Here is a 26,295-nt window from a genome sequence, read left to right on the forward strand (position 1 = left end):
GATTGATCAAAAAAGACTTTGTTTTATAAAAAACATTACAAATGAAATAAATTAAATAATAACAATTAAATTAAATAAAATCAATTGATTAAATTTAATTGAGGACTTCATATAATTTATTTTCTTATTTAACAAACATCTTTTCAAGACAACGAATTTAAAAACACTATTTTTGAAGCAGACAAAACAATGAAAATTAAATAACAAAATTTTAAAAATCCTACTTTCGATCTGGCGTTCAGTGTAATGATTTCCATATCAGTCGAGAACAACTTGCAAGAATAAGCAATATTCACAGCAGTTTCCTATAAAGTAAAGGATATTCATTTCATGGAAAAAACACACAAACACATCAGAAATAATAAACATGCTGCATGCAGCTGCAATTTTCTGACAAAACAGCTGCTTAGATGAACTGAACTGAGAGGGATGGCAAGTAGGGTGGTCAAAAAGATATTACTAGCCTATTACTAAATAAATAATTCTATAAAAATAACTTTTAAAATATTAGAATAATGTCAACATTTTGACGAGTATATGTGTCCGTGTTACTATCTATATCATTACGTCCGTAAATTATTATAATATTATTAAACACTGAACATCAGCTTAATTAGTTTTGTGCACAAACGTGGATGTCGTGCAATCATGAATGATAATAAATAAATAGAAATATAAGCATTTTTGAGAAGTTAGCAAAATAAAAATTTAACCTAAAATAAAAAAAAAAAATATATGCTGTCAGCTTAAAATGAGTTTAAATGTGAAATTAAATTGACCATCAGTTTTTGACTAAAGTTATTAAAATAGGGAGCACATAAAACGCACTGCCTAGGTACGACATAAAATGCCTAATTTCGCCAGTGACTGCATATGATCTTCTTAACAATAAAATTCTTATATCAATTGAACTATAAATAAAGGTTGATGTAAGAAACACGTATATATATTCTAATGCTGCTTAATTAATACTTAAAAAAATTAAAGTTAAAAGATTTTACTGCAAGGTCAAAGGAACAACAATCATGCTAAATATGTTTCCTCAAACAACTTTTCTAGAGGAAATGCAATCAATTAAAATTTAAAATTCGTAGATGCTTTCAGTATTATAGTGAAAACTAAAATCATATTTCACAAACATACATTTGAAAAAAAATTTTCTGGACCTCCATATTTTAAGCAAATTTGTTAAGTACTATTTCTGTGAAAAGAAAAAGTATAAGCTTAAAAAATATAAGTATAAGCTTAAAAGTATAACACAAAGTATACATTTCTATTATTGTAGTCTTATATTACCTGGTCTAGGTATAAATCATTTTGAGTGCATGGAACCAGATATCTAGTTTAAGTAAAATGACAAGAAGCCAAATATTTAAATAACATCCATGATAAGTGCATGACGTTTTTAAGACGGCTAGAGACGACTTACGTTTAGTTGCATTTGGAGAATAGATAATGTAACTTCCGCTATTTCTGGAAAGTGAAAAACTTTCTGCATCCATTGATAAATTTTCAAAAATCTGTATATTTCTAGAACACTTAATAATAAGCAAACCTTCAGAAGAGTCTTTTGACATACTATCCGTGCGCTAATATGTTTCAAATATGTTGGTTAACAATTTCTATTCTTGTGCAAGGACCAAGAAAAGTCAAAGCATTATTAGAAATTGGAGGAAGAAAAGTTGTTTCAGTTAAAGAAACATTGTTTCGTTTCTCGAAACTCCTGAAATTATACAATTGTAAGTAAATTATTGATATTTAAAAAGAAACCTCAAAGTCAAAACTGCTGCAGCTATGCAGCAATTGAACATCTAACTGTACAAGACTTGGATGCCACATCATCATCTATCTTTTATATAATTGTTCAGAAGCTGGATGGCAAAGAAATTATCTGTCAAAATCCATGCATAATCGTAAAGTGTTTTAGTTGTAATAGTTTTTAATATCTCTTCAAAAGTTTTGAACTCATATCTGGAAATCGAGTAGTTTGAATTCCTTACATAGTCTGATTTTTAAAAATAAAATGTTTAACAAAGGCCCCAAGTAAATTCATCTTTGTTGCCATTGGTATAAGTTAAAACAGCAGAATTTGGAATTCGAATAATGATTTTAAATAATTTCGTTCTGGAAATGTATTTTAAGCAAGCCTTCCAAAAAGCTAATAATTGATTTCAAGTACTGTTATCAACATTTTGGGTTAGATAACCTATAGAGTATACACGTGAAAAAGGAATATATTATAGGGGCAAAAAACATATTTTTTTCTCATAAAAAAGGGATTATTATAGGGATATAAATGATCTATATTTCGCTGAAGATTTATAACTACTACGAGAGCTTCAAGACATGTAATCTTTGAGGCAAACAAAACATATACCTGCTTGTCACCAGTCAAAACCCATACTGTAATTCCAGCAGCTCGTAGGGAATGAATAGTTTCAGGTACTCCATCTTGCAACTTGTCTTCGATGCCAGTAGCTCCCAGTAGCTCAAGATTTTGTTCAATTATACAAGCAGATTGAAACAAATTTTGTTCTTTATCATGTATTGAAAGTTCAGCAGCAACTTGGATAGGCAGCCATTTTGCATATTCTTCATCTGAAATAACCTGCAAGAAACAGATGAATTATTCTAATGTAAGAAAATATTTTTATACATAATAAATTACTTCCACTGATCTTGAAAAAATGAATTCTAATTATCTATATTTCGTGCATTTCAAATTTTCTACATTCTTAAAAAATGCTCATTATCAACGTTTCGTGCGTTTAACATTTCTCTCTTTCAAACAAAAATGAAATCTTTAAAAAATTTGCAAACAATCTTTAAAAATTAAATCTTTAAAAAATTTGCAAACAATCTTTAAAAATTAAATCTTTAAAAAATTTGCAAACAATCTTTAAAAAATTTGCGAACAATCTTTTGATGTCATTATTTTTACCTAAGAGTGCTATGCTGCCAATGAAATGAAAGTGAAATAATTGTTTTTTATTGCAATAAGTGCTAATTAATATTAGATACCAGATGATTTCATATTTGTATAACTGAAGAATTGTAAACCAGGAATTCTTCGCCAATATCACAGCAATTATTTCAATCTAGAATCAAACATATAAGTTAAACAAAAAAAATGCCATATCTATTAAGATGTTATTAACACTTTTTCCCCTGGTGATATCCCGAGAAAGTAGTGTATATAGATTCTACATTTATTTACGAGCGTGTTGTCACTCTTTTAAGGAAAAATATTTAATGCATTCATGAGTGAAAATTTAAATTTTAAAAAACGTGATTATTATTATTGATGGAAAATTTGAGCGTTTGTTAAATTTAGACAAAAATACTTACTCTTTGATCAAAAGGTTATAATCATACATCCTTAAATTATATAAAAAAGAAGGACGAGAAACATTTCAGGATATGCATCAATTGTACTGTTTTAGTGGGAAAAAAACTTAGAGAAAATAAAATTCATATTCATAAAATCATCATATAATACAAAATTCATTTGGATTAATATGATTAATCGTCGTTAAAAAAGATGAAAATGATAAAACATTATCATTCCAACCAAATGAACTCTATTTAATCTACTTCAGAAAATGTATAATTAAATAACTATGTATTGATTTAAATAAATTTTAATGATGAATTCTTTATGCTATTAATAGCATTTTATTGGAAGAAGTTCATGAAAAAAACAAAAACAACAGAAGATTATAAAAAAAGTGTACGCGATACAACAAAAAAATATAGAGCAACAGGCGCATATGTAAATTTTGTTACCAATAACTGTTTATAATATTAGAAAACAACCAACTCTGAAATATGCCATTGTTAGAGAATGACATTTTAATTAAAAAAATTATAAGTTATAGAAGTAATATAGTAAAAAAATTACATTAATTAAATAAAGAAAGTAAAATAATGCATTTCAATGTAATCTTATAGTAATCATTTCTTAAATATGGCTATTTGGAATAAAATTTAAATTTTCACAACAATTTAATAACGAACTTATGAAATGAAATTTAATTATACAAACAATGAAAGATGCTTATTATTAATGTTTGTAAAATAAAAAATCTGAATAAAATTGGATTACATTGAAAAACTGATCCTACCTTCTTAGCCATACAAAGAATGCGAAGTCCATTTCTAGAATAGCTGTTTAAATGCTGTTGTGTTTTTAATATCATATTTTTGTTGGCTGAAACAGGAAATATCAATAATTAAACTAATTATATAAGGTATAAAACGAGAAAAACAATTTTAATAATTCATATTGAAACGCAACTTAATCTTTTTAAAAGTATATTTTCTGCAATGTAAAATTATTTCATATATTTATTATCAAATATACAACATTAAATCAATCGAACATACAATACAATGTTAAAAAGCATTTTAAGTAAGTCATTTTCACAAAATTAATTCAATCTTAATGTTCTAAAATTTAGCAATATGTTCTTGAAAAAAAAAGACAATATATCTTCTAAGTATTTCTAATCATAAATCATAGTTTCTGCTTTGCTATTAAAGTATTTAATCAAAATAAAAGTACTGAATAAAGGTAAAAATTTACACAAAGTAAAATTATTCACACATAAAAAAAGTTCGAATAATACAGAAATGTAAAAAAATGCTTCGTCTATAAATCATCATTTTAAATTTTTATTCTGATCCAAGTAAAATAAATTTTAAAAAATAATTTAGAACATTTATTTGAATTTTGTTTATAAGTTGTAGCTGTTATATAAAAAGCGTCTTAATGATAGTCACCTTGAGCTGTAACTGGTTTTAGCACAGGAAAGATTGAAGAATCGGCCCCTTTGCAAAACAGAATTTTTTCATAGGTAATCGGATGCTGTAGGATCACTGACATTCTCTTACGAGTAGCGTCAAATGGCAGTACATGAAGTATTCTGAACTCAATGAGGCCTTCACCTGTGAGCAAAGTATGAAGTTTAAGTACACAATGCTACATATTCACAAAACTTTAAATGCATAAAATCACAGAATACTAAAATTTCTTTGGGTTTTTCATGAAAAGATGTGTAATATATGATATTAAGAAATATTAAATAATAAAATGACATTTTGATTCCTTCTTTCGTTTTCTGGAATCAAAAATTTTCTAGGGGAAAAAAGAATTCAAATCAAAATGCCAACTTGTTACTAAATTATTATTATTACAACAATTAAAACATTTAATTTATAATTATTATTCATTTTGAATTGCAAATATTCAGAGAGAAAAAGTGAAAAATATTGAATAGCAGCGAGTGTGATGAATAAAAGCTAGAACCATTTTAAAAATAATCATATCAGAGAAATATACTCCCCCACCACTACCACCAATTTCATTCTCGCTATTAAAAAAAATAGTAACGGAACTTTCAAAGATTTTTCTGTTTCAAAAAGAGAAATGGGAATGAATGCCATTTAATTTTTCATCAATATGGTTAACCACATTTTAGTATTCTTTTATCTCGAATGCGAGTAATAAAAAAGACTCAGCAGTACATAAAATTTAACTTATAATCTATACCAACAACATTGCAGCTGAATGGTATTTCAATATGGAAAAAAAAAATGTACAAAGTCGATTTTATTGCTTTAACTTGTTATGATGGCCATCCAAAACATGACACTATATTTGCTTTCGGATATCGAATCAGAAAATTTGGGATGGGCATGAATACTGAAAATTCTTTTTTTTCGCATTTAAATAATAATAAAAAAAAGCTTACTAATCTAACAGAAAATCTTTAATTGGAGATTTATGGGGGTGAAAGGATTTGTCAAATTACCCATGTAACGACAATTTAAGTCAGGAATGAATTTTTAAATAGATTAATTATAGAAAATATATTTTAATTTGTGCGGAACTTTTAGAATTCAGCGTAAATAATAGGTGTTACAATGAAGGGGGACATTTGGTAAAAATTGCCGATCGATATCCACATTATTTATCGAAAGATTCAGTTACGTCGGAAAAAAGGCTGAAAAGTCGAAAAAAGATCGATAAGTCTTTCCTATCAATCAAAATTTGCAAATCGACAACAAATCATGTTTTCAATTTAGATAAGATGATAATAATAAAAAAAGAGGTGAAAATTATATTAAAAAAAAAGAGAAAGTAAGAAAATTTGGCCTTTTTAGCGGCACTTCAACTTAAAAAGAGATGAAGTTTAAATTGTTCATTCACGATTACTCCACACCAATGGGGGCATATCGTTCCATTTCTTTGATCATCCGCCAGGGCTGGTCTTTCACCTCACATTCCAAGCCTTCCCTTCCTACCAGCATTCACTGAACACCCATGGCGTGCTGTAAATACGGAAAAATTATATATCTAAACTTCTAATCCACACATTCCAATTCGGACAGGTTTCCGCATTGACAATCGATTTTGGAACGAAACCACTGGATTAGCACAATGTGGAAGGATCGTGAATATTAGGCTAAGAGTCATAATTAAGTGGAGTAATTTAACGTGAGGCAACTGCTTCAAAATAATGACCTCCTGTGGCAATAAAAATGAACTATGTAGCGAAATGAAAAGGGATTAATTACCTGGAAGTGACAACACTACAGAATCGGGTGTGCGTCGTAGCAGTCTGCAGTTATAACTAAATGCAGTATCCACTAAAGCTATTTCATCAGGACTTTCGGCTTCATAAATAGGGTTTAATTGGAGAGGCGATGGAGTCGGCGTTTGGAAACATCCCAAATGTAAAGGTAAGGTTAAGTTACGGGGACGCTTCACTGGGGTAGAAGTTGTGGAACTGGCTGGTGTGCTGACTTCACTCAACAGGTGGGAGTATTTCTCGTGAGGAGCATCCCATCCGTCACTGGTACCTCTCAGTCGGTGAGGTGTGGGGGTTAAGTTGAGAAAAAGACCACTTGAATTCATCTAAAAAATATACATGATTTTAATATTATGATGAAATTAAATACATTTTACGATAATTTCGGAATTTAAGATATTAATTTCCACATTAAAAAAAATTCTTTTAAATTCATTACGATTTGAATTTTGAAAAATAACCGAGCGCGGGTTTCATTTAGAGGGAAACATTTGTAAGTCAAGACTGCTTATTTTGTATCATAATTAAGGCACATGCCTAATGTCAACCGAATGAATTATGTCATTTTAATCCACAATCTTCATGAATATTTGACAACTGTATCTAAAATTATGCACTCATTTAAATGATTGGAGCAGTATTTACATGTACATCACTTTACGTTTTATATTAACATTCTTTGGTGAATGAATAAAAAAATACAAAATGGAATGAATGATAAAAATCTGCAGATACTTACTTGATCTTTGTGTGGATGCTTTGCAACCACGACCGTATTGCAAACGGCTAAAAGAAGGAAAAAGTCTTGGATCCTCTGGCAGTCAGAGGTGAGATGCGTCCCTTCGGTGGCTGCAGAATCCACGTAGAGTTGGATTTCAATTTTGGATAATTCTTCTTGAAGACTAGAATTAAGAATGAGATCACCCTGGAAAAAGAAACGCAAACATTACAGGGTTTCTATTCAGTATATTAGTTGAGCAATTGCTTTTTTTTAAATATGTGATTAGGATAAATATTTCATGAAACTTTGTTTCAATCAAGAGCAGTTATAAACTACTCACTTTGGCATTTGAATCCTCCAATGGTTTTGCAGCATCGTAGGTCGACTCGTCACCTGGTGAAAATTTAAAAAAATTAATTATAATTTGATAAAAAGATAAATATCTGAGAAAAATATTGAAGGAAAGAAAAGAAATGCAATTGAGTGTCGTGTCTTTGTTTAATGAATCAAATCAATCCGCTTAAAAACGCCGCTTCGAAAAAAATTCGTTAAACAGAAATTTTAAATTTTAGATATAAAAATGATATCTCCTCCAGAAATTTATCTTTCCATTTTACTTTTAACAAGTTCTCCTATACAGTGAAAAAAGTCTGTAATTCTGCTTAATAGCGAAATTATTTACTTTTTTATATTTGTAATAAAAAATTTTAGTACAGATTAAAGCACATTACATATATCATTTGTTTGAAACTGTTATCCCTTTTATGTTATATCATTATAATCAGCTTATAGAGGCTTATTAAAAAATACTTCAACACCAGCTTCAAACCCCAATTCAGTATCCTAATTATGTTTAAAAACACTTTACAATTTTTACTCTGTAGAATATTTAGCAATCACAATGTTTTTATCAACGTGGAAAAAATTAGACAACTCTATATCTTTTTCAATTGAGAAGTCTCCATCGGTACTTACGTATTATCGCAACCAGCTTGGCGCGATTTGTAAGTTTGAGTAAGAAAGTATGAATAGAAAGAAAATGTACATTTATTAATTACAGATAATTGCCGTAAGTAGGGTCGCCAAATTTGTCGATTTATGCGAATTTTGCGAAAGTTTGAGTAAGAAAGTATGAATAGAAAGAAAATGTACATTTATTAATTACAGATAATTGCCGTAAGTAGGGTCGCCAAATTTGGCGATTTATGCGAATTTTGGCCTGGTTGCGTTAATACGTAAGTACCTTTCCATCTTTATTATAACCTTCATTTTTGTAATTCCGGAAGATGCACCCGGTCTAATACCTATCATCGGTGACATTTTGCCTATTTTTTTGCCCTCTTTCTGGACAATACTTTCACTGCAAACTTTATTTCCATATTATTTTTTGGGCCTTTTTTATTTTCTCGTATACGTACGTAGTATACGAAAAGTATAGTAATCTTAAAAAAATTTCCGAAATGGTGATTTTGACGAATCTCCACGTTGTAGACCTCCCTAAGTTCGAAAAACACATTTTGAGACAATTTGTGTTTGTTTGCGATAAAGATGGCTCAAAAATGCTTTGAGCTAGATGGATTAAATTTGGTATACGATCTTTACACCAAATTTGTAGATATCCATGAATTTTTGTGTAAAATCTGTTCAGAGCAAGTCCGCTTGTCCTGGTTTTCGAATAAAAGTTAACGATAGTCACAAAAAGAAGAGAGCTAGATAGGTGAAATTATGTACACAGATATAACATCTATAGTATAGACACCTGTGAAAGAGAGTAGAGACAAATTCAACTCAGGTTGATTGTCTATCGGTCTGTACTTTCAGAAACATGTAACCGCGATAATTCTAAAACACAACAACAAATATATAAAATTTGGATGGGATTTTGTGTGAACGTGTCGTTTTTTTGTCAAATCTTTGTTTCAATCGATTGAGAAAAACGTGTTTAAAACTCAAATTCGATTTTCGGATACTATTAACAGCATGCCAGGGATTGGTAGGATTAACCGCCAAATAACTCGCCAAGGGTGACACGATAGATTTAGTAAAAATGCTAAATCATGCCAAGCTTTAATATTTCGTAACTATTGTACTCCAATGTCATGTAAGGCGTTCTCTGGCATGGCAAATTTATCAGAGAGTATGAGAGAAAGTTTCGGAGAGACCACTCTGGCTGGTTATTATATAAGTTTTTATAGGCTGTATGATTTACCTGTACATGCATCACACTTAAGACAGATGGCATCAAGTTCTACCCGAATTTAAATATACGGATAGGAATTGATTAGCGAATATAAACTGATTTAAGTATCGTTGGATAAAAAAAATAATATGTAAAGAACTTAAATACGTTTAACTTCCAAAGACCTTCCACCAATGCAGACTTCAGAAACTAGCTTTAAATAAATTGATCCTTTCATCTGACTGATTTTTAAATAAAAAAATTGCGTGAAATATAAGTTAACGACTAAAGGAGATATTTATCTATAAAGCACAGATACTATTAGCTATTTTCCAATTCAAATATTCAAGGATGAAATAATATTTGCAACTGAGGAGGAAGTCATTTGACTACACAAACTGTTATTTTAACTCAAGGTCTATGAGTTTCAGTTTAGAACCTTTATAACTTTCTGTTATGCATTAAGGAAGTACTTGGGTAGCTTGAAATTCTGTATTTCTATACAAATTATCTTAGTCTTCTGCTGAATTGAATGTAGCGTCAATCGTAGATGATTTTGGTGAAGTTGTAGCATTTCTATTTAATATTTTTATCAATTCCAATTAATTTTTTCCAAAACAGTAATAAAAATGTAGCTGTTATATAGATACAAGATAAATATAGATTACAAAGCAGAAAAAGTTGGATAGAATAAAAAATTTAATATATATATATATATATATATATATATTAGTTTGGTCGATTTAATTACAGAAATAATAAAACATGGTTTATAATAAAAAATTACTAATTATTTAAAAAAAATATTAAAAATTTAATATAAATTAAGGTAATTTTGAAAGGCATTGAATTAAAAGAATAATGTTGATATTTAAAAAAATTAACAATTTCTAAAGGATTTTAGTTATTTTTTTGGCTGTAAAATTGTATTTTTAATATCAATAACATGAAAAAACCAAAGAATTAACTAAATTAATAAGATAAAATTGAACATTTATCTTCAAAATCACATTCACGAACGTTCAATTTATTCTCAGTTATAAAGTAGTAGTAGCCTAAGACTTTCTTTTATGAAATTTGAAATGATAGGCCATAATAACTGTGCCACTGATGAATCTGATATTAACCGCTATAAAAAAAGGGTGAAAATGTGATTTAAAACAGACAGCAACAGTATTTTTTAGCTTCATTTTTTTAGATAATATTACCAATACATGAAAACTTTCATTTAATGTCGTAGCTCAAACGAATCTAAAACGTGATAGCATATATTTTTATAATTATTATTTTTTTCGAAAAAAATTTTCTTTGGTATCTAATGAAGCTACTTTGGAAGTCTCAAAGTTTTAACGATTTTTAAAGAAATTCAAAGAACAGTATCTTATTAGATTCAAACAAAAATCATTAAAAATAATTAATGTATATTTTTATGATATGGGATGAGCCTCATTTATTTACAAATAATGAGGTTTTCATATTTTAAATTAAGTTTTGATGAAATACGATACTTTTACATGAATTAGCTTTTCAGATGACGTATAAATCAAATTTCTTTACAAAACTGCATTCTGATGAAAGACTTGAAAAAAAAAAGACTGTTTTCCCCCCCCCCCCCCACTTAAAATCGTTAGGAGATAAGATTTGTGCTTCCTTTCGACCGCTCGACAGTTAGAGAATGTTTTGTTTTTCGCATTAAATTTAGATTTTAAGATCATATATGAAAATTGATAAATCAAGTAGACAAATTGTAATGATAAAGTCATGTGTAACAAACCATCCATTAGATGGTTGCATTTTTATTAAGTGGCATTAATAAGTAGGTATCAAAAATTCAGGTTTCAAAATCATATACAAAAATTCATCCATATAACAGACACTGTGTTTAAATTATCACTCTTCCATATACATGTTACCCGACAGATTGTCAATCATTCGACAGATTGGTATAAATTTGATATAGACAAATTCTAATGATAAAATAACATGCAAAATTCCATCCATTTAGGTCGTTGCGTTTTTCTTATTTTGCCCATAGGCGCATGAATGAGTAGACAGTCAATCTTTTCGCTATTGTGCTTCATTCAACATTTAATGCACATATGCATTTGGGGTTTTAATGACTATATATAAGGGTGCAATGACTATACAAGCCAGTTCTGTTTTTGAGTTATAGTGCTCAGAGACATACAAGATTCATTCTAGAAATACTATATTCAGAATCAGGGAGATTAAAAAGTCTTTAGGTCAAACTTTTTGACGATTACAACGCTTTCTCCATTTAAATTTCGTCTACGGTAAGTATCTATCAACAAAACATCTAGAAGGAGAGACATGGTGAAACAGATAAAGAGAAAAAAATACTCACGTTAAATATAATTTGACGCTTTAAATAAAGAAAAATTTAATGCAAAAAAATAACATTACTGGTCGACTAACACTTCAACTTACCATTGGATGTTCCAGACATTCTTCTTTCATGGTCATAATCCACCCCTCCTATGGTGCACCTCCTGAACACCATGTTGTTTTCTGTCAATGTTCCTGTCTTGTCAGAAAAGACATACTCAACCTGACCAAGCTCTTCGGTAATGTTTAAGGCACGACACTCGATCCTCCTGTCGGTGGATTTGTCGTAGAAATTGTTGTCCTCGTGAATGAAATACACTTGACCAAGTTTGATTATTTCAATGGTGACATATAAAGAAAGAGGAATCATCACCTGCAAAAAATCAAATCTGCAGATGAAATCAAATCAAAACAACAATGTCTGGACGAGACAGAATTCGGTAGAAATGTAGAGTAGTAAATACTTTTGCGGAATATTCATATTGTGTGACTGACTGCTCAATTATGTCATTACTTACATTATATTTCCTAACAATGTCTACGCATATTTTATAATTATATTTAGTTACAAGGAGCCTCAGGTGACCAATCAAATAATCAAATATATTTGATTTCGAAAAAATCATTTAGACATAATTTTATGTTCATGATTCCACCAAAACCTGATATTAAAGTTATATTATTTTAATTGTCTTACTTAAATTATTCTTTTTTATTGTGACAGGAACCTTTCTAATGGAGACGGTCCTATAGCGTCATAGCGCTATTAAAATGTAAATATCAGTATCTTCTATCAATCAATTATCTCCTAATTTTCTGCAGATATTAAAATATATCGAAACAATTTATATAATAATTTATATATCGAAATAAATTTTATAATATATAAATATAAAGATACTGATATTAAAATATAAATATCAGTATCTTTTTTTTTATTTCAATTATCTTCTATATTAATCTTTTATCTTCTAAATTAAAATAAATGTTATAACTTCAGTTTAGTTTTGTAAACTAAATAGTAATTAAAGATAATTCTTCTACTATAATTTTCAACACAGAAGAAAATCACATGATTAAATGTTGGATGAATGATTTGAATTTCATGGCATAAATATAATATATTGTTGGAAATTAGACAAAAGATATTTTTAAAGCATTGCTCAAATCAGAGAATAATTCCCATGATTATCAAATCGGCATCACTAAAGATAATTTGTTTAAATTTTGAAATGATGTGAAATATTCTTGTGCGATAATATTTTCGGAATTAATTGCTGAAAAAAACAGCATTTAATTTTTCATTTATTACAATTCTTCTTAAAGTAAAAGAAAAAAAAGCGCTTTGAAGTGCACCTTCTCTTTCGCCACCTCCAACACACACAAACACAAAAACAAACACCTTTATTATTAATAAAGTTATTTATTTTTATTATTAATAGAGATGATGTAAACAACAGACCTTTTCAAGTATATAATTCATTAATTCCTGCTGAAAGAATTTCTCAGGATTTTTTTTAGAAATTTAATTATTTCTTAACATGGAGTAAATGTTTTGTAATTTCTTATAACTGATATTACATATTCTAACTACTGATTAAACGATGAACAAGAACAAATACATAACAAAATTTGTTTGTAAAAAGAAGAAAACACAGCATATAAATAAAATAAAGGAAAGTAAAAAACAAAATTTAAGATTTTCGGCTATAAAAGCAAAGATTCATGTTGCACGAAAGCATGCAAATGTTTGAAAAGTTATTTTTCATTTCGGGTCTAAAAATCGTGCACTATTTCTTTATTTTAAGTAAACATTATCTTAAATGCATTAAAAAAATTTTTCCCTTCTAAACAACCTAGGAGTTTTTTTTTTTAGTTGTGTCTCTAAAAAAGATGTAAATACTCATTAGCAAAAGAAAAAGCAAGGATTTTTTACCACTTTTACAAGTGTTCACAAACAAAACAAAACCCTAGGAAAGCGACTCGCGAAACCAGGGTTAAAAGGTGACTGGCAGAAAGCCTTGGATCGTATGTGAATGTGACCTTGTCATTACACAATATAAGGCCTTCAATACTTGTTCTCTGTGGTAATATTACTATTTATTTTTAATGTTATGGCTATGTTTCGCTTTTATAAGAGAATACATATGTTTGCGTACATTGAGTGGATATTTATTATGAATCCCTATATCACCTTTTTATCCCCATTTCCCCCCAAAGAAAATTGTATTTTGACTTAGTTAATCATTTTTTTCCTTTGTTTTATCAATATAAAATGCAGGTGTGTAATTACATTATTAGCTTTCGATAAAAAAAATTTAATAATTTTTAATCAAAATTTAATAATAAATTTTTATACAGACTATTGAAAAAGCAGTATCGTACTTTTTTTTTTCAAGAATGTACTTATAAAGACTAGATTACTGAAATTATTTTATAAATTTTATTTAGTAAATTCAAGCAAACAAAACGAACATAGAACATACATAGAACAGTTTTTTTATTACCATTTAAAACAGCTTCTCATCTTTACTTACTTGCAACACAATTACGAACGTCCAGAATATTAAAAAAGCTTCTTTGTACACTTCTGCGGATTCTTCAGTATAAAATCCGGCAAGAAAAGGTACAATTACTCTGTTATCGAAGGAACTTAACCATAAGCCGTTACCTAAATAGAAAAAAGGGACACAAAATTAAATATTATATAAAATATAACATAAAAAAGTAAACAAGATTACAAAATTTGTTTTTCAGTAAAAATTAGCAAAAGAATATAGAAGCCAGAAATAAATAAAATAAATAAATAAAATCAAAATTAAACAAATGGGTAACACATTCTTAATTTGTAGACTACGTTCGAGATGAATTTTTTAACGTTATAAAATACTTATATTATTGAAATTTTCAAAAAAATATATTGAAAAGATATTTATGAAACAAAAATATATCAGCTAAAATCTAAAAGTTCTTTGAAAAATTAGAAGAATTATGAGTTTTTTGACTAAAAAGATTTATAAAACAAAAATCTTTAAGTTCAGAAGTTTATCAAAGGATGTATTCAACGTTATTTTAGCTAATTGTAGAATTATATATTTATTTCTTGAACTAAAAACTAAATTTTATAATTATACAGGTTTTAAATGCTGAAGATAAGATGAATTTTTGCATTTATATTCATGACATTTAGATAACATGAAATTTCAACTTTTTTCACCATCATGTATTAAAACAATTGTAAAAACTTTTTAAATAAACAGAATACTTGTTATGTAATTCAGGAATCTCAGAACATATTTAGAAATTATTATACGAATGTGAAAGATAAAAATGCATTAGATTTCAATGTATGAGGTCAATTCAAGAAGATTTGAAATTTTACCAAATGGGTAAAAAAAATGTGAGAAAATAGCATTCAACTATGGCATTAAAACATATATTATGCACATATAAAAATGAATGTAACTTAAAAAAAACAACAACCCCAAAATTCGAAAATCTTTGTTAAAGCTGTTCAAAAGAAAACTGTTCAAAAAGTAAGAATATTGGACTAAAAAATATTTGATACATTCGCCAAATAAAATTTTTTGTACCTAGTTACTTATCTTAATCTAAACGTATACTAGAAGAAATAATGCAAAATAGAAAATAAATAAGAAAGCAGAAAATTTATAACGTACCTAATGCTCCTAAAAGGCACAATAGAATTAGCATGACGATACAAAAAATCACATCACGATTCATGAGTTTTTCTAATTTACTTCTCTTGTAGCGAGGCCCATCGTTGTTAAGCATTGCTTTAGTTTCATGACCTGTAAGTTCAATCACAATTAACAAAGTCATTTTGAGCTATGTATGCTCAACACAAAATGATCAATAGTCTTTTTAATCGTTTAGTTGCATATAAATTCAGATTTCTATGTAGAAGGAATTAGCTATGATAATATGTAGATGAATGGATGCATGTGAATTTTTCCTGGTGGAAGTTCCTTTTCCAAGATACGTAACGCCCAAAACTAGTTCAATTATGAGGACTAAGTTTTAAAGCCACAAAATTCAAGTTAAAAGCTTATAGAGTAAAAACAAAATTGGAAGTTCCAAATTTCATTAAAAATTTCGATGTCTTTCAAGAACATTTCATGAAGTCTCTCTGTAAGTAAAATAGAAAATTAAAAAAAAAATATTATGGTATTTGATAAAAAGGAACATTAAATTAAAACATGGAATATGATCAGAGGATGATTGCATAAACCACAAGCGGAAGAGATTCATCCAATAGTAAATATTTGCGAGTGGTAAAGTGAAGTAAAATCACATCATATTTCCTGTTGAATGATAGAATCAATGACATAATATCAAATTTGACTTCGTCGAGTTTATTATTTATATCTTGATCCCAGTATTTTTATTAGTTATACAGCATCAACTTATGTAGCGCATCCTTGATATCGATATAAGGATAGAATATGTTAAAGGAGGACTCATCCTAGCTTATATAATGAATTTGCATGTTACTGAGTAAACGTTAAATATATTCAGTTTTAGTTTAAAAATTAAAAATTGAAAATATTTATATGTTATGAGAAGGCTTAAAAGAGAGAGCAACCAACAATAATTTCTAAAAACAATGAAATTATAATACAGAGTATCTGTGTTAAAAGTAACCAAAATTAGCCGCATATATCGAACAAACCACACATGATTAATAATGAAAGTTATTAGCCGTGGGTAAATAATCACTTCAAGTAATTTTTATTTTAAATTTAGACCAAGATGTGAGCAAGTACGCAGCCGCAAGTTGCTTTTTATTTCCTTGTACACGAAATATACAAAGAGAGTTCTGTAAATGTCAAACAATTCTATGATGACATTTTGATGAATTTCTGTGTTTCTGACCTCAGCTAATCAGAAAAACTGTTTGTGGAATAATGTATGTATAAGAAGACAATAAAAAGCTATTATGCTCGGAAGATTAAAAATATCATATGGTTTTTACATCGAAATGATGTCTATCGAATTTTGGATGAAATCTGTTAATAAAACGCTTGTTCTTCCATGCACTTGAGATAAAAATTTAAAAATGTAAAGAACTTGATGAATACATTTGAATTATCATCAGAATTATATCAAATTGAAATAAATCCATTAATGGGTTGTTCATTTGTTGGTCTAAATGTGCATATGAAAAGTACATAAACAGATTTTCGATGGTCACAGCAACAGCAAATTAATATATGGGAACTACTATCCAGTTTTCCAGATTTCTGAGCATATTGCATTTAGATTCTATATACTTACGGTTCTTTTAAGTCATTGTGCATCAGCCAAAATGATGAATGAATCGAAACTGTTATCGCCTTTGAATTAATGGAAACAATGTTTTATAGCAATTAGATTTATAATACCATAAAAACTGTTGAAATTTAGTAAAAGATCGTATACTTCTTGGATATCTTTCAGATGGCGCTCACATTGAACTTTTACAATTAACGGTAATCACGAGATACCTTTTTTTAATGCAAATGACCATGACTTAAATAATTATAAATGCTGTTCTCTCAATATAAAGCATTACTTTTAGATACTTCTAACCAACAATTTTCGTATTTTCTGTAATTTGAAATTAAAAATCATTATTTGTCATAATAAAAAAATTCACAATAGAAGGTAACGTACTTTATTTCAAAAAATGAGTAGGTTGACTAAGAAATTTTAAAGATCCTTTGAAATGAAATCATTTTTTTATATTTGAAGTATAGAGCTAATTAATAAACGTTGTAACGTGATACATGATTATACGTAACATACCAGCATAAACTACAATGCCTTCAATAAAATCAGCATTTTTCAAAACACAGTCCTTCAGCAGCAAATTTTCTTTGCATATGGGCACTTTTTGTCCGGAAGACATGGTTCTAAGAAACAAACGTAAAATATTAATCATAAATTTTGGATTTAACTATTTCATATTTAACTCTTAGAAGACTGATTTCCCAAATTAAATTTTTAAAATATCAGTGTGTTCATTGCAGAATAATAATAATAATAAAAATCACAGTACATATTTTAGTATATTTTAGCCTAAGTGTCAAAACTGATATTCATAAAATTAGCAAGATTTTCTTCAAGTAAAGCAGGCCCTTTCTAAAAATAATGACGTTAAAGTAGAAATAAAATACTCACTTACTTCAAAAATATTTTTATTTAAAAAAAAATTAAATGCGTCAAAGATTTATTTTGCTAAACGTTTTCTAAAAGTATATCACTCGTTCAATACGACGGGAAAATAAAATGTCATATTATGTGAACAATTTTGACTTCTGACGTTTATTTATTAAACTTTTGTTCAAAAGAACATTATGGCAACATATATACAGTCAAATATTAAAAACAAACCGATTGCAAATGTACAATTGGATTTAAAAGACCAGCATCAAATTTGAAACTTAGGACATTTAAAGGTTAAATGCATTATATTTATTCCCATTGAACAATATTTTTTTCATAGATTGTTAATTTTAAAATTATACTTTTCGATAAAATTCTATCATTTCATAAAAATTATCATTTTTTTTCCATTTGTATAATCTTAGACTTTGCTTATTCAGATAGAGCAAAGCACTGATTCCATATTAGTTTTTTCGAATTTAAAGAAATTAAACTATCTAGTTTTAAACAGATTATTCGAGAAAGAAAAGAAACAAGAACCATTGAAAGTCGGTGGCAATACTCACATGCAACCATTGAAGTGATATATTTTATGATTAGGAGGATCACATTCTATTCTGCCTCGAAATGTGGAAGGGTGAAATTCTCCCTGAAACATATGAAAACAAAAGAGCATTCATTATTTCAACGCTACTTTTTAAAGCATCTTAAAATATTAAAAAAATGAGCAGCAAAGTCAATTATTAAATGGTATTTGATTTTTATCACTCAACTTCACATTCGATATTTATTTATGAAGTTTATGTAAATTAGAACGCTATTTTACCTTCCAAAGTTTCATGCTTCCTTAAATTCATCTATATATATGTGTGTGTGTGTAAAGATTATTTTATGTGAAGCAGGATGCAGTTTTGAAGACAGTGAAAAGACTTTTGAGTTCGTGACGTCGTTTTATTTCATTTTGGAGAAGCAGGCTTTATGTATAAGCGGCGAGCACACACAACACAGAACGACGCAGAGAGGAATGAGGGAAAAGCTTTTGGACATTTTATCCCTGGTCTTATATAACCTGAGATTTTGAAAGGGAAAATATTTCTTTATAGTGCTAATATATTATTAAGATTTCGATAGGGATTTTTGCTACACGCGTCAAAGAGGGGAGGGAAACACAGGGAAAGAATTTGTCTCGTCAGCGGTATTTTGTCCCTTCACTCGGAGTGTGGGAAAGTGAGGCTTTTAGCTGATTCAGCAATTTCATGAAGCTTCTCTTGAATTAATTAAGTAGAGAAAGTGGAATTGGATCACGAAATAAGAGATTATTTTAGAATGAAGTTACTATGGGCTAAATTAAGATAAAATCTTGGAAATTAATTAAATTAAAATTAGGAGTTTAAAATATCATTACACACACACACACACACACACACACACACACACACACACACACACACACACACACACACACACACACACACACACAAATTTGGCGTGTATCTAGCATTTCTTGCTGAATTTATACAGAGAATATGTAGTTCCGGCGCCTTTATTGCCTGCTGATAGATACTAAAATTTAGCACGAAATCACAGTTGTGGTCACACGATAAAATACAGATTAAGACATTGCGTTTTTATAAGTTATTAAGTTTACACGTGTGCGAAAGTACAGACTAACAAATGGACAACATTAGACGCATTTGGTTAAAAATGCGATAAGAATCTATATTTTAGATGTTAAACCTCTGTATTTCATTTTATCTACCTACACTGTCAAATTTAAGACTAGTAAGATATTTTCAAGCTTGGTATTAATTAGTTAAAAAAGGAAAAAAAAAAACATTTTTAAAAATTTTTTTAACTAACAAAATTTAGCATAAAAAAATTGCAATACATTTTAAATGCAAACAACAATGGAAAAAAAAAAGATTGAAATTTTAAAAGTCTCTTTTACGAATGAAGTAATAATAAACGATAAAACATCTTTTTAATGTGAAAAATCGTTTTATTGATTTGAGTTAATCAATCATCATCATGTCCGTAATCAATTATAAAATTTCAGAGGAAATAGTTCATTTAATCAAATGCATTGGGCCTATATAGACGAAGGATATCCATTGGTATAGAGTTTCAAATCTGTGATCCGCCAATTCCAAAGCAGAAATGTTGCCACTAAGCCGCTATTTCTAACTTATGCCACTATTCAATTGAAAGATAAGGCACATAAAATCTTAAATGATAATAAAGAAAGATTTTACAATAAAGAAAATAATTCTACAGTTGCTTTGAGTTTAAAAGTTAAAAGTTTTTATTTTGAAAGAATTTCATGCTGTGAAAATGGGAAATGAATAATAGGTATCCTGACACTAATATTAACCATTATAAAAAGTTCTTTCCAAAGATATATACGATTTAAAGTAGCTTATAATAGGGTAAAATGAAAATTAAGAAAATCAGTGATGAAATCAGCGTTTGTTCTTTAGAAAGGTAAGTCCCAAAAACCTATTGATAATGAAAGATCACCAAGGTGATTTTATTGCTAACATACGGAGTTAAAGCAAACGCACGGCTGATGCAATGGGCAAGAAATGTATTTGGTTATTGCAGCTAAATGATAAAGCATTATAGAAGTGGGAAATTCCTCAAGGACTTTCAAGTGAATTTTTATATTTGGATTGAAAAATTCTCAAAAATTTTACTGTCGGAATTGTTGGTGACGGAAAATGGGTACATTAGAATCGAAATTTCCATTTAATTCATGTAAAATTTCCCAATTTATCTTCTTCAAGTTCAGCATTAAGTATTCGTCAATGGCCTTCTAAAACCTGTATGAATATTTTTGAAAATGAGCTCAACAGAGAATGAAACTTCACTTTCTTGTAGTGGAAGAAAGATTCAAGAAATATGTGTTTGAAAGTTTTATATTGTTTTCAAGCACTAGATGGCGACAGCAGCGATATGAATAAGTCTTCAAATATTAAAAAATAATTCGTCCCTGTATATAACTTTTTTTTTTTTTTTGTAAGTCTATGGAACTATATGGATAAAGTGCACAAAAGTGTATTAACTTGGACTCGTTACATAGTATAGTACACATCTTCGTACTTAAAAATTTAAATAAATGAAAAATAAGACTTTTTGTTTTGTTTTTACGGCGCTCCACATTACATATATAACATAAGTGAAAAATATCTACGCACGATGATTGAGGGATGTAAAAATTTAGGTTGATAGTAAGGTTTTCAAAATTTCAACATATAATTTTGCTATTCAATTATATGTAATGAAACATTGGGTTTTGTTGAATTTTTATAGCTAACTCTCAATGCTGTTATAAATAATATAAAAAACGAACTGTGATAGCTAGAATCACAGCTCGACCACAAAACTTTTCCCGTAGTGTTAAAATATATAGTTAAGGATAAAAGAAAGATGCTACAATGCCGATGTCCAGTCATAATCATTGTTCAAAAACAAATACTGAATTCTTGATCCTAAAACCACTGACCCTTAATCCCCTCTAATCCCATTTTTTTGCATGTGAATTTCACTTTATTCTACCCCACTACATGCACAGAAGTATCAGCGAAATAGTAGCGCAAATTATACAATCGCAAAAATATATAGTAACAGTGTTCAACTGGCTTAATAATAATGTTCTTGTAAACACTATCATTATCAATAAAGGATTTTTAACAGATAATGATAAAAATAAGAACCACAAAAATATACCGTGACAGTGTTCAGTTGGCGAAATAATAATGAACCTGCAAACGCTATAGATACGCTATAGAGCATTTTTAATAGATAATGACAAAAAAAAGTTTCATCTATGAATCACAGGTTGAACTCTTTCAGTTAATCTATCATCTGGGCTTATTGCAATGTACATCAAGGGCGGATGCTCTTATATATCCCTCATGTTGATTTTCGATGTATTGGCTCTGGATATGTCACATTGTTTTGTCACACAGCTGTTGTCGATATCTGGGCTGAATAATAAAAAAAATGAGGCATTTTTCCAGATTAAATGTTCTTCACGGATAGGAATAGGAAAATTTAAGGACTCAAATGATATTTAACATTTTCTTGCCATAGCCTCATGAAAAAATACTCATACAACTGTGGAGTATATTTTTTTTTTCCTTTCACACTTTCACTTTGCTGGAATATCAAAAACTGAACTTAAGACGCATTCAACTTAAGATGAAATCAAGTTCAGACGCATTCTCACCTGCGGCATCAGGCCTCTTACAACTTGTCTCTGCTTCAAGTTACTCTCTCCGTCCAGACTGGCAGTCTCAATGTAGCACAGTCCTTGATCGTCGCTGCATTTGAGGAGTAAAATATCCGCTGGAATGACTTCATTGCAGGACAGGTGGACGACATCGCCGACATGGACGTGCTTCCAGAGTGTCTTCACGTAACGCCTCTCTTTTCTGAAAGGAAAAGACAAATCGAAATGAGCTGGGGAAGTGGATAAGTATTTGTTTCCTATAAGTTTACAAGAGTTCAAAAATTTAAAAGCAGAACAGCATTTTAATTTATCATAACTGATAAAACATCGTTACTTTCTCGTGTAGAAAGGGAAACAATGGACAAAAATTCAAAATTACGTCGAATCTCCTCGTTTCAGATTTGCCCTACTCCGAAAAGCACACTTTTGTAATTATGTTTGTGAGCACAATAACTCAGAAGCGTGTTGAGCTAGAAAAATGAAATTTAGTATGTTGTTTTCATATCAAATGTATAGATTCCTATCAAATTTCATACCATTTCACTATGAATTAGATGAAAAAAATTGGTACATTGATTTAACATCTATAATGATGATTCGTATCAAATTTGGAATCTCATCCTTCAAGGGATTGACTGCCTGCCGATTTGTACTTCCGTATGCATATAACTCAAAAACGCAGTCACTTAAATGGCTGAAATCTGGTATGTGTTGTTGTGACTACAGTCGTTGGTGTTGGTCTGGCCATGACTTAGTCGTCGGGGAGAGAACCTATATTTTTTTTTATTGAAAGACTTATAATCATCGCCAGAATATGGGTGGTAATTAGGGGTATATATTATAGATCATTTAATTAAGATAAAGTATTTAAATTAAATAATAAACAAACCAATTCTGGATTCAAGAGACTAAATTGAAAATCACATAGAGAAAGCAGTAAACACATATAAATATAAAAATAATGTCACAAATATCCAAAGAATGGAAGATATAGTATACTGTACAGCAATGTGAAACAATGTACCAATACCTAAAACTCCAAATGAACTCATTATACAAAGTGAGTAATAAGTGAATGGAATAAATACAAAGTGAAAATGCAAAGAAACCAAGAATGACAAAGGCATAAAGAAAGCACCACTAGAAAGGTAAATCGAGAATATGAGCAGAAACATACAAGATTTTTTAGCAACTATAATCCTGCATAAAAACAATAATAACTAGAAGCTGTGCCATAATAATGACATACAATCATTGTTCTACGTCAAATTTTGGTTTCAATTGATTGTAAAAGGGCGTCCAAAATGCGTGTTCGATTTTCAAGTATTTGTGTATTAACCGCTCGTTAGTTATTAGTCTCCCTCCAAAAATAGTCAAAGATAGCACACTAAATTCTATAAAAATGTTCTACACTCATGCGAAAGACCGATCTTTGGTTACTAATGTTCGCCAAAACCAAGTAGGTTCATACATAAGCACCAGTTTTCTTTTCGGTACTAGCAAGCACAAAATCTCAAGTTTACAATAAAAATCTGAGCAAATGAAAACGGAGATTCGGAAAGTTACTTGAACCAGCGAGCTACTCAGGTGAATAGCTGAGAATGGAAATTGAAACTGGAAAGTGTAAACAAGATTTTAAGAAATGCATACATAACATTTTAGAAAGCTATATAGTTGATTCCTGTACTCTGAATTTTCATGATGCTGAGATTTTTATTAGAAAAATAATAGTACAATGGAGTTAACAAAGAAAAAAGGATCAAGGATTGGATGTCAAGCAAATAGATCACAGAAATGAAGCAAATGATATAAATCTTCTTGTTACATATAAATTAATTATGGAAAGAATTACATAGATTTTAATTTATTCCTTGTATCTCTACAACGAATAAATGAAATTTTTCTATACATCGTCGATCGGCTTATGAATTGTTCTAGTAAACAATATATTTTTGAACGGTTAATAAAAATGCATTATATTTTTACTTTATGCAATACCTGTTAAAATCTTGTCAATTTTATAACACTTTTGATGATGAATTTCTTAACATTAAATAACACTTAATAAATCACAATGATGTTTGAAGAAAACTAAAAAGAATTGCTTTTTAGAACAAGAATAAAAGAGGATATAATTCTTGGCAATTATCTTTGAGTTTGCATTTATTTGAAGGAAATTATAGAAACATCAGTTTTATCTAGGCTAAACATACATTAAAATGTTTCAAACTTTTTGACAATAGTTCTTAGTCACTTTTGGCAATAAAGATTTAAAGATTATATCTTTCGGCTTATGTTTAGATACAATACACAAACAACCTTGCAAAGGAAGTTTCCTGCTAAGATTGCACCAAGGCAGGCGAATAATGATTTTTTTTCAAGAGCATCTTTATCTTTAGTCTAAAGTCGAAAATCCATATTCTGGTTCCATTAAAAGCGACGGATTGAAGGGTTGCACTTTATCTTATCACTTTTTTTCCACATAAAAAAAGGTTGATGTTGATATTAAGACGATATGTTAAAGAATTGAAATCAACTCTGAAACCTTAAGAGTATATTAAAAGGAATCTGAAAGGTGCTGCCATACGCCTCCGAATAAATTTCAACGTGACTCAAGATAAGTTCATTAAACAATCCTTTTGCAAAAGCCGCTGAAATATCTGGAATATAGAGCATTTCGCAATGGCATGAAATACTGAATATCTTGGGGATGAGCTTTGAAAGCGAAAACTTTCGCATTCGAACTGTTGCACTAAAATTTTTACAGTGATTTGATAGCATTACTTTTATATTAAAAAATACAGCAAAATGCTCTGGAATTTTTTTGTTATATTTTGGTAATAAATCTATAAAATGTTCTAAAACATGAAATAAAATTATTTTTCTAATTTTAAATATATATTTTTATTTTATATTAGATTGTTCATATGTTACTATGAGAATTACAGTATTTTTTTATTCAAGTATCTATATTTATATTACTAAAAAGCAATTTGAAACGTTTTATTAGTTATTTAATTATAAAAAGCGCAAAGACAAAATATCCAAAAATTATTTTGCACAAAAAAATTTTAAACTACAAAATAAAGGAAGAGTACAGCTACATAATACAAAAATAAAACAATTATTTTGAAACTATAATTAGAAAAATCTTGTTACTGTTGATTTCCAGCATTTTTTGTTTTATTTGTATTCACTAAGAAAATGAAAAAAAAATTATCATTTCTGACTTTGGAAAAGAAATAATTCAACGTCTTTTCCATAAATGAAAGTTACGTTTATTTAAAGGGAGTTCAAAGTTAGAAGGGAAAAATTCAAACTTAACGAGAAGACAAAAATAAATAAAAATTCATATAAAAAGTATTTTTAATGCCCGCAAGATGTTATTTATAATTCAGAAATACATTTTAGAGTATAGATAAAAAAATGCATTAAACTTTTATACGAAAATGTAACAGCAAAGAGAAATAAGTAAAGAGAAAGTTCAAATGTTCACTATTTGAGTTTCCATTTATTTGACATAAAAGTAAACGGAAATTGGCAAATGGGAACTTCAAATAATTAGTTATGCAACATGATGATTAACCTCATTGAAGGGGTGTGTTATAAGTTTCATTTCAGAAAATATACAAATCCAAAACTTACGAAGCTTAGTGTAGAGGTTTACAACTATAAATATTTGGACTGAAAATAATATACAGTGGTTCGTTTCGAACGTATGTATAAAATTTATATTTAATTATATACCACAATACATATTGCAAATTTCAGTGTTTCCTTTTACTGATTTCCTAATCATTTCTGAGGAGCTGGTTACAAAAAATATTGGCTACATAATATCAGAGAAATATTTTATATATATAACGAAGTTCATAGTTCCTTTAACAAAATATTTTTAAGCATCAAATGATGGTAGATTTTAAAGCTCCATTATTTCAGTAACCATGTCATGACAATAGGAACATCTCAAGGAAAATACAACTTAATCATTTAATAGCAACCACGGTTCTTTCTGTGATTTTATTTTCTTATTTCTCATGCTAGTGCTCTCCAATAT

General features: G+C 28.8%; 1 protein-coding gene across 3 annotated transcripts in view; it reads right to left on the minus strand.

The window, feature by feature from the left end:
• Positions 1-26,295, minus strand: part of LOC129956193 (phospholipid-transporting ATPase VB-like) — a 162,428-nt gene that overhangs the window by 11,872 nt on the left and 124,261 nt on the right. For all 3 annotated transcript variants that reach the window (XM_056068282.1, XM_056068281.1, XM_056068284.1), the window contains exons 3-15: positions 22,236-22,440; positions 18,574-18,656; positions 17,648-17,754; positions 15,520-15,651; positions 14,377-14,510; positions 11,942-12,212; positions 7,655-7,707; positions 7,333-7,518; positions 6,580-6,919; positions 4,783-4,947; positions 4,125-4,210; positions 2,378-2,608; positions 225-305 (exon numbers count right to left, since the gene is read on the minus strand). In XM_056068282.1, coding sequence (XP_055924257.1) covers positions 225-305; positions 2,378-2,608; positions 4,125-4,210; positions 4,783-4,947; positions 6,580-6,919; positions 7,333-7,518; positions 7,655-7,707; positions 11,942-12,212; positions 14,377-14,510; positions 15,520-15,651; positions 17,648-17,754; positions 18,574-18,656; positions 22,236-22,440 — 2,074 coding nt within the window. The remainder of the gene's footprint in view (positions 1-224; positions 306-2,377; positions 2,609-4,124; positions 4,211-4,782; positions 4,948-6,579; positions 6,920-7,332; positions 7,519-7,654; positions 7,708-11,941; positions 12,213-14,376; positions 14,511-15,519; positions 15,652-17,647; positions 17,755-18,573; positions 18,657-22,235; positions 22,441-26,295) is intronic.

This window comes from Argiope bruennichi, chromosome 2 (assembly GCF_947563725.1).
Source record: "Argiope bruennichi chromosome 2, qqArgBrue1.1, whole genome shotgun sequence".
In the NCBI taxonomy this organism is placed as follows: domain Eukaryota; kingdom Metazoa; phylum Arthropoda; class Arachnida; order Araneae; family Araneidae; genus Argiope; species Argiope bruennichi.